The sequence below is a fragment of the Octodon degus genome, unplaced genomic scaffold (assembly GCF_000260255.1).
Source record: "Octodon degus isolate 3935 unplaced genomic scaffold, OctDeg1.0 scaffold00075, whole genome shotgun sequence".
NCBI lineage: Eukaryota > Metazoa > Chordata > Mammalia > Rodentia > Octodontidae > Octodon > Octodon degus.
In genome coordinates, this window is record NW_004524651.1 from 2715657 (window position 1) to 2725595 (window position 9939).

At 40.5% G+C, this 9939-nt stretch overlaps 1 protein-coding gene and 1 pseudogene across 1 annotated transcript in view; both read right to left on the reverse strand.

Moving 5' to 3' along the window:
• Positions 1-374: 374 nt before the first annotated feature.
• Mib1 (mindbomb E3 ubiquitin protein ligase 1) overlaps positions 375-9939 on the reverse strand; it is a 160366-nt gene continuing 150801 nt past the window's right edge. The window contains exons 18-21 of the mRNA XM_004635780.3: positions 8747-8825; positions 5627-5740; positions 3775-3875; positions 375-580 (exon numbers count right to left, since the gene is read on the reverse strand). Coding sequence (XP_004635837.1) covers positions 440-580; positions 3775-3875; positions 5627-5740; positions 8747-8825 — 435 coding nt within the window. The 3' untranslated portion in view covers positions 375-439. The remainder of the gene's footprint in view (positions 581-3774; positions 3876-5626; positions 5741-8746; positions 8826-9939) is intronic.
• LOC111817967 lies at positions 7673-7833 on the reverse strand (annotated as a pseudogene).

The window sequence follows — 9939 nt, forward strand, 5'->3', positions numbered from 1 at the left end:
TTTCACTTCATGCATGACTTTCCAGGGTACTTGGGTAATTTTATTGTGAAAAATCATAATAAACTGAAGGGTAACTGATCATATGAAATTATATCTTTTGAGGTCTAATGAATTTATAATCTATAGGAAAAAACTATAATAAAAACACAAAAGGATCTCCTCAAAGGCTTTCCCTTTCTTTTGAAAGCCAAAAGTAAATTACATATGATGTTTCAATTTTTTTTTTAAAAAAAAAACCTTCCCTCCCTCCAAATAAAAAAGCCCCCACAATACTTCTATTTCAAACAGTTTTTTTGTAGGGATATTTTGTTCTGGTATATTTACAGTCTCATACCCTAGAAAAGAAACTATGATATTAGAAACTAATTCATTACAACTTCCAACTTGCTTAAAATCTAAGACTCATAACCACATACTCTGGCTAGCCAAACACTGTTTCTTAGTACAGAAGGATCCTTCGTTCAATAGCCTTGCGACAAATGGGACATTCACTCATGCGGTCTCCACAGAGCTGGCACGTTCCATGGCCACAGAGGAAGATCATATTCTTCAGACGATCCAGACACACAGGGCACATTGTCTGTCACAAGAGATGATGAAACAGTAAATGCTCAGGCATTTTATATTTTGAAAATGTAACACATGACAATCGTTACATCATTATCTTTTTCTTTTTCTTTCTGTCTTTTTGAGACAATGACTACGCAGTTCAGGATGGCCTTGAGCTCACTTTGTAGTCCAGGCTGGCCTGGAACTCGCAACAATCCTGCTTCAGTCTCCTGAGTTGAGGAGGCTGGAATTAAAGACCTTTGCCCGCTGTGCCCAGCTTTTCTTTTGTTCTTTTTTTTTTTTTAATTTATTTATTTATTTTGTGTGTGTGTGTGTGTGGTCAGCTCAGCCCACCAGGGGGCGGGGCTGGCTGGCATGTGGTGCTGGGGATTAGAACCGCGGTCACTGTGCTTTTGCTTAGCTTAGCTTGTTCTAAGTAGGTGCTTTAGACCACTGAGCCATCTCACCAGCCCTTCTTTTGTTCTTTTAGTCAAGTATTTTGGTGCTTTCTCAAACTAGGTTTCAAAAATTTTAAATAGTTAAAAAGCCATCCCTACAAAATAGAAATACTGTTTGTCCTTTCATAGTAGCATAAAAGGTAGTACATAAAATGAAGCCTATGTAAAACACAAGCTGTGGCCACAGAGGTGTGAAGCAGACACAGACAGCCTGCCCATACTCGGCCCTGCAGACTGCGAAGAGCACTGCGCACCACGCAGCCAGGGTGTGGACAGTGAGGCCTGCACTCCACTGTCCAGTCTCTGTGCCAGGCCACACTGCTTCCTACTGGGGACATTGTGGCTTCCTGGTCCACTTCCTCCAGGCAGCTGGGGTTCTCTGGACCACCCTGCTGCTCTGCCCTGTCCTGCCACCCTGCTGCGCAGGTTAATAAGTGCTGAATCAGTTAAGTATGACCCTCATACACTCGGAAGCTAGCAGTATGTGAGGTCTACTTCTGTGAAAACACTCTAGGAAGTCAGACAGATTCACCGAATATACATTTATAAAAACATACTTTACCTTTATGTCTCACTCTGAGTATCTTTCCCAAACAATACATAGGAATGCCTAGATTAGTAAACTTGAAATCAATGTAATAATGTAGTTGCCAACTCTGACCATGTAAGAGAGCATTGTAAAAAAAAGAAACCAGAGCCTAACATTGTCTGCCATGCCCTCCAGGGGAGCTGTTCTAAATTTTGAAGCAAAACCATAGAAAAATTATATCTTGTTACTTTAATCAATCCTTAATAACAAGTAAAATTACGCTTTGTCTATCAGAGACAAAAAAAGACAAGATACACCATCTCATGATGATGCGATTTTTAATTTTACTTTTAATTTTATTAGTATATGCTAATATTAGATCACAAAGAGGTCCATTTGAGGAAATGGTGCATTTAACATATCTTAACCTATATCAACCCATTATCCCTTCAGTGATTTGGACTTTTAAGGAAGAACACAGGAAATTTTAGGATGCTAAACTTAATAGGACTCAGCAGGTCTCATTATTCACTGCAACAATAATTTAAAGAGCAGAGGAGGTGATTCCTTGCCTACTACGGCCAGGCATAGTTCCATTCCCACACAACAAAGTTCACAGACAGAAGAGAAAGTGATTTTGTGAGATACGTTAACAATTAGCTTCATCTTTCACACAGAGTGTTCATATGGAGAAGGAACAAAGATGCCAGGAACTTCCAGCTTTTAGAAATGATTCATTTTATATCAGATATGCCAAATATGCTTCCACTGACTCAAGAACTTTTAATCTTTACTTAATTTATTTAATGATATAGTAAGTACTGAAAAATGCTGGATTTCACAAGAAAAACCGTCCTTCATAACGCTTTCATCTCTTCAGACAGGTATTTGAATGCCTAGTAAATGAAATACTCACTTTAAATCAGTTACTATCTGCTGCCTTTGTTACACTCATAAACACAGGCAGCACATCTGAGGGAGCACTCCACCATGTGCACAAGGTACTGACGTGGCCTTGTCGCTCCAGCTCTGAGCCTGGTCAGACCACTGGTCAGTTGTACCACGCGTCCTCACCTTCTATCAGCCATTTATTTCATTGCTGTTTTGGTTTAATACTGAACAGAGAGAAAATAGCACTTCTGTGCACGCACACGCGCGCGCACTCACACACAGAACAATATAACCAACACCTAGCTTATGCTAACCTCATTTTTGAAGCTTCTCCCAAATCCTCCAAATCCCTTCCCATCTACCCCACTCTCCATTCTGCATTTATCCTCCCCTTGCTTTTACACACACACACATGCATGCACGTTCTCTCTTTCACACACACACACACACACACACACACACACACACACACACACAACCTCTTTCTTCCTTTCTACTAAAGCATCACATATATGCAGAAATGCACACAAACCATGAAAGCTCACAATCTGACCCAATACATGAAGCAGCTCTAGAAACCTCCCCCAGGCCCTTTCCCCAGCCTTAACCCCACCACCACTGATTTGAACTACCACCTGAGTGACTCCCCACCCCACCCCCAGTCTATATTCCTGAACAATATCCTGGGTAGTTTTACTGGATAATCACGGAGTATTTTCCAAGTCTTCTTACTAAGTTGTACTCCCACTAGTTGCTCCAGAGAGGCAGCTGCCACCGTCTACATCACACCCAACACCAACAGTTTTGAGGACTCTCCTTGGTCTTGCAGTTTTGCAAGGGCTCCATACCATGATTTTATTTTAGTTTATTTGATAAAGGGTCTTGCTACACAGCTTGGACTCATGGTGATCCTCCTGCCTCAGTCTCCCCAGTGCTAGGATTACAGGTGTGTGCCACCACACCCAGTTTTGGTGGCTGGTTCTGCATGCTTAGGGTTCTGGGGCCAGCACAGCATGTGATGCCAGGGATCAAACCCAGGTCCTTGTGCTTGTCAGGCAGGCACTTAGACCGCTGAGCTGCCTCTACCGGCCCTCCGCATCGTGATTTTAATTTTCATCTCCCAGTCACTAACGCAGCTGGACATGCTTTCATGTTTACTGATCATTTGTATTTCCTGTTTTGGAAAATATCTGAGTAAATCACCTAGTCATATTATTACTTTGCGAATATTCAAATACTACAAATGATACACTACTATAAACCATATTTACTAGTAAAAATACTACTAGTTTTAGAAAAAAAGATTATCATTCCAAAAATCATTATTTCACATAACAAAATCATTACCTGTTCCTTAATGTCCTGTAACTGTTGCTGTAACTTCTGCACATCTGCGTTGACATTGGTATTATCCTTGTCCTTTTGTAACACTGGAATATTCCCACTTGCTAAAATACAGTTAGTTTTTTTATTATTATTGTTTTGACATAATAACTTTACTTCAAACATTACTATTTCATTAAAAGACTATCACGACAGTAGATATAGTAGTGACATTCATGTTACACTCCTTCATTATAATCTTCCAAAGATAAAGGTTTCACATTAATTCCTAGTTAAATTAAACCCAGTCAGACCAAAAAGTCCACACATACACAGGTTTGTCAACATTCTACTTGCTACCTCTGGTAAGATCACAATGCCCAAAAAAAAAAAAAAAAAAAAAAAAAAAAAAATGAAGTGACAAAGTGTTTTTCTGCCTTCAAGAAGATAGGAAAAAAAAAAAGAAGATAGGTAGCAGAGTTCTGGCAGTACTAAATAATATTCTCATGCTATTTTTATGAAGCAAAACTTCTTTCTTTATGCCCAAGTTTCCTTCTTGTTATTTATCTGAGATTTGAAGATTATGATTAAGATAGTCCACAAAATGAAAGGTAACCTTTGATTTCACATTTACTACTCTTGGTTTTCATTTCAATTAGTTTGTCCCTGGTATTTTTGCTCTCTTAATGAAAAAGACAAAAGCTTTGGGCAGAAATAGATACAATAATGTTTACTTTTTCATGAAGCATGTTTAAAGAATAAAGAAATCAAGAAACCATCTAGTCAGTACCCACTATCAAGACAAAAAATTATTCTTAAAGTTGAACTATTGAGGGGCCGGGGAGATGGCTCAGTGGAATAAGCGCTTCCCTGGCAAGCGCAAGGGTCTGAGTTCAATCCCCGGTTCTGAAAAAAAAAAAAAAAAAAGTTTATCTATTGAAAGCTTAAAGGTAGAGGTTAGGCGAATAGCTATTTGGGAGGACACTCACCCAGCATAAGCAAGGACCTAGGTTCAATCCCTAGTCCTGAAAAAAATTAAAAATAAAAAAGGCCATAGGGAAGGGAAACAGTATATTATCGTTCACTCTTCTACCTGTTCACTGTTACAATTTAACTTACCTACAGTTACCCTGTCCCAAATAATTACTATTTCATAAAATATAAACTACTTTCATGAACTTGCAGACTCACTAACTACATAAAGAAGTCAGGTCAGCACTTTGGTACAGCGAAAAATATAATCTGTAAGATGAAGTCCTTTCCTCATTCAGCTACACTCAATTGGGCTGGGGTCAAGCTCAGTGGGGCAGCACTTGTTCGGCACGCATGAAGCCCCTGGATAGGACCCCAGCACCACACACACATGCACGTACATGCACACACACAGAAAAGGGCCAGGCAAAGTGGTGCTCACCTGTGAACACCACTACTTGGGACACTGAGGTAGAGATTAAGGCAAAAGTGTTGTGACTGGAGACAGCCTGGGCAATTGAGGGAGACTTTGTCTCAAAGTAAGTTCGTATTAAAGAGCTGAGGTTGTAGCTCAGCAATAGGACATTTGCTTAGCATGTATCCCTAGATGCAAATCCTAGTACCAAAACAAAAATATAAACAAAAGCCCCACAACCCACAATATCCTTCACATCATATATCTAAGTTCCTCAGAAGACCAACATTCAGAGTTCTGCAATCATACAACCTAGAAAAGCAACTTCAGGTGACAACCCACTGTGACAGAAGGACCAGAAAACCCTGCTTATTTCTTTGGTCCAAGTCCACACTACACGTTTTAGCACACAGCAAGAGCATGAAACCCTAAATGAGGCTGTATCTCATGCACATCTAAACAAGAAGGAAAATACCCAGCTGCGCTCACCAAGCTCATCACCGGCGTCCTCAGCGCCCTTGCCACCGCAGCACAGGATGAACGGTGCCCTGCGCTCCACCACGGCCCGGCACTGCACACACTTCTTCATCAGGCTGGCACAGTCTGCAAGTGCAGCAGAGATGGTGAGCGAGGGCACCCACCAGGCAGCCTGCCTCCCTGGCGGTCCCCACGGCTCCATCCATACGTGGAAATAAGCCCTAACCCCGCTACACAGCCTCCCCAGATGGACATGTTGCCCAGCTACGAATGAGCGTTCTCTACTGCGAGCCCTGAGAACGGAGCACCTGTTGTGAAAAAAATGGTGTACTCCACTAAGCTTGTCCTTCTAGTAAAGTGGTGCAGTGTAGCAAGAAAAGTGCGCAGTGACCCCCCACTTCAATGTAGCAGTTCAGGAAAACATCAACATGTTTTTCCATGACAGACTAATACCAAACGTGAAAAGGTTACAAACTGTATTTCAGTAAAATTCTCTCTCATCCCCCAAAAAAATTAACAGGCTCAACACAGCTCTCTCTTATAAATTAATACTGAACCTGTTTAATAAAGTTTACTGTTTAGTAAAATGGAAACTTGCTGATTAATTAATTATAAAACAGTCAAAACATTCTTTGGCATTAGCATTTAATGTGAAAATACACTCCGTACCTTAGCCTATATCCCCAGCCCACTCCTGTGCTGTTGACTGTGACATAAGGAAAGGTCCCACAAACATGTGGCCACCACAGACAATGCTAATGAGCAGCACAGCACTGACATGGAAAGGACGGATCCAGGCCCGCCCCGAGGCTCCACCACCAGCTGAGAGGCATTTCTAAGATGAGCCAAGGGGATCGCAAGTGGGTGAGACACTGGCTTAAGCAGGATGCTGCCAAGATGCAGCAGGGAGAAGCTCACGTGGTCTGGGATTTGTCTTCTATTTTGGGCAGAGTTTTTCTTTAAATTAAAGATTGTCTTGCCATATAATATATAACCACACTTATTTAAACTAATCCTGTACTCTTTTTTTGGTCTTTATGAGATAGGGTTTCGCTATGCAGTTCAGGCTGGTCTTGTGCTCACTTTGTAGCTCAGGCTCATCTCAAACTCATAGCAATCCTCCTGTCTCAGTAACAAGTGCTGGGATTACAGGCATACACCACCACACCTGGCCACCTGTGATAATTTTATGTTCAGTTACTTATTGTTTATTCAAGAGCTTTAGAACAGTTATACCCCTTCCTTCCCTTTCAACATTTCAGTAATATTCTGGGAAAGTGATATTAACTTCATCTTCTCTAGTAATTGTTTAAGAACATGTTTATAAAATGAAGAAAACCACCTGCTTTTAGGATTATTCTAAAAATAAATGAGAAAATATATTAAAAGAGATTAAAGTGTCTATTACAGAGTTAAGACCTTAATAAAATTCACTGCTCATTGCATCTTAAATAAAAACTACATAAAATCTTTGGAGACTCATGAGGAAAATATAACATTAAGGCTCAAGAATCTACGTTATCAATGAATAATTACAATTCTTTCAAAACTCAAATGGGTAGCTCTTTAGTCTACTGCAGTGATGGCAAACCTAAGGCACTCGTGGAGCAGTGGGCTGGCTATATCACTGAACGCTCTACAAGGTTCACCATCACCTGTCTATGGTATGGATCACCAAATTAGAGGCTAAAAGGTCAAATCTGACCTTGCCTGGTTTTGTAAATAAAGTTTTAAAAGAACACAGTTATATCATTTACATATTTTCCTTGGTTCTTTCTGTGTTACGGTGTCAGAACTGAGTGACTGGACAGTCAAGTGGTTACTACAGAAGCCAAGTGGCTATAAACCTGAAATATTTACTATGTGACCGTCTACAGAAACAGTCACTTGAGGTAGAATGTCACAGTCAAAAACTCTTCACTCTTTCTTTACAGTCATCTACCCATTAGAACAGAGAGAAAAACAAAACAAACCATCAAGGTTTAAAGAAATTCTGTGCCAAAGAGATTAAACCATCATGCAACCTGTATATTGTTCTAGTCACACAAATGAACTATTTTAGGGCTAGGGAGATGGCTCAATGGAATAAGCACTTCCCTGGCAAGCGCAAGGGCCTGAGTTTAATCCCCAGTTCCGCAAAAAAAAAAAAAAAAAAAAAGATTAAAAAAAATTTTTGAACTATTTTATACTTGATCTTAGCCAAAAGGCCAAGAAGCGATATGAACTATTTTATAATAAGAAACACTATACTTACCTTGGGCCCAATTATAAAGGTGTAAGTTATTATACTTCTTTAAAATTGATCGTTGGTAAAAATGAAAACAAAGCAAAGGGAATGAGAAAATATGAATGTGAAAAAAAGTGAGGGGCTGGTAACATAGCTCAGAGGCACTCTTGAGTTCAATTTCTGGTACTAAAAAAAAAAAAAAAAGTAAAAAGGACAAAGGATAAAGGACAAAGGGGCTATAAAAAAGCAAAGGCTTCGAGAGAATACAACTTTTTTTTTTTTTTAAATCTCTTAAATTTCAATACTATCCTCACAAAGCAATGATTTCTGCCTGACATGGTAGCACACACCTGTAATCCAGCACTGGGGAGACTGAGCAGGAGGACTACTGTGAGTTTGAGGCCAGCCTGTACTATTAGCAAAATTCTGTCTCAAAAAAACCCAAAAACAAACAAAACAAAAATAAACCAAAGGAAAGACTTATAAATCCTCTTGACATAACAGTTCTTGGAAAGCCAGAAATCATGGCTTCAAATGATGCTGTGAGTAGTTTGGGAGTGGGACAGGTATACAAGCAATAGTAAGATGAAAACCAAGGAAGATGTATCAACTTTACATGTAAAAATGGCTGTACTTCATGCTTTAATACTTTGTAGTATGAAAAGAAATCACCTTGTGCCAATAATATAAATGAAATAAAAATCTAGGCACGTAACATTCATCTCCAGTGCTCAGAAGCAGAAAGGGAAACAGTTGGCATGCTCACAGAGAAAAAGGTTCAAAGCCTCGCAACACTATCTGTGCAATATCCAAAAGACAAAAATAAACAAAAACGTTCAAATGTGTAATTTTTGTTTCATTTCATGTTCTTATAATCACATGGAGAATGTTTCAGAAAGACTTACTTTCACAAGCACACATGTGTCCACAGGGCTGAAAAAGAACAGCTGCTTTCTTGTCAGAGCACACCACACACTCTTCAATCTGCGGGCAAAGGAGAGCACAGTGAGCCGCACAGAGAAGGCGGGCGCGCTACGGAGCCTTCCTCATCCAGCGACTTCCTCCTGGGGAGGCCCTCACCTTCTAGTTCTCTAGTTTACAACAACTACTGCCGCATTAGCTCCTTACTGGTCCTAAAGAACGGTACAGAAAGCTCCATGTCATCCAAGATCAACAAGACGAGGCTAGACTTCCAATTTTTTCTTTTTAAATGACTTTGGAAAGGGAACTAAAAGGATAATGAACCAAAAAAATATATAGATGGCTAAGAGAACATACATTTAAAACATTAATAAAAATCTAGCCAGATGAGTGGACTCACTGAAGTCCAAGAGGAATTCTTCTGTTACCTCCAGTTGAGGAAGTCTGCCTGATAAAAGCACCACTTTCCAGAACATGGTTCACCCTTATGCTCCCCAGGACTCAGCCCTCTGGACTCTCCTTTTTCCTGAGTGCTGACAGCACCAGTCTTCCAGTCTAGCCATAGCATCCTGCCCTCTGACCTGTCCCCTTCAGACTCACTAGCCCTGCCTTTTGCACATGTAGCTAGGAATAACCTTGTCTCTGGTCTCCTTTTCACCCCACCTCATTGACCTTGGCTTCACTTCTGTCTTCCGTTGTGCTCCCTCCTAACATAGTCACCAGTAGTCACGTTTTTCTCTCTCCCTTTTTTTCTTTTCTGAGAATGCAGTGCAAGCTGGCCTTGAACATACTATGTAGCCCAGGCTGATCTGAAAACTCAAAGTGATCCTACTGCCTTGGCCTCTTAAGCGCTGGGATCACAGGTGTACACTGCCACACCTGGCTTTATGTCTTGTGCTATTTAGTATTACTGCTGCAAAACAATGGCCACCACTCCCCCATAACATCACCTGCAGAACCAAACACTGCCTACACTGCTGCTCCAAGACTATTCCAAGTTACATGTCCACAGGTATATGAAATCCACACAGTTGTAAAAGCAGAACACAATAAGCACAACTGGTCAGGATCTTGATATCCTTGGACTGGGCCGGGGAAATAGCTCAGTGGAATAAGCGCTTCCCTGGCGAGCGCAGGGGCCTGAGTTCAATCCCCGGTTCCGCCAAAAAAAAAAAAA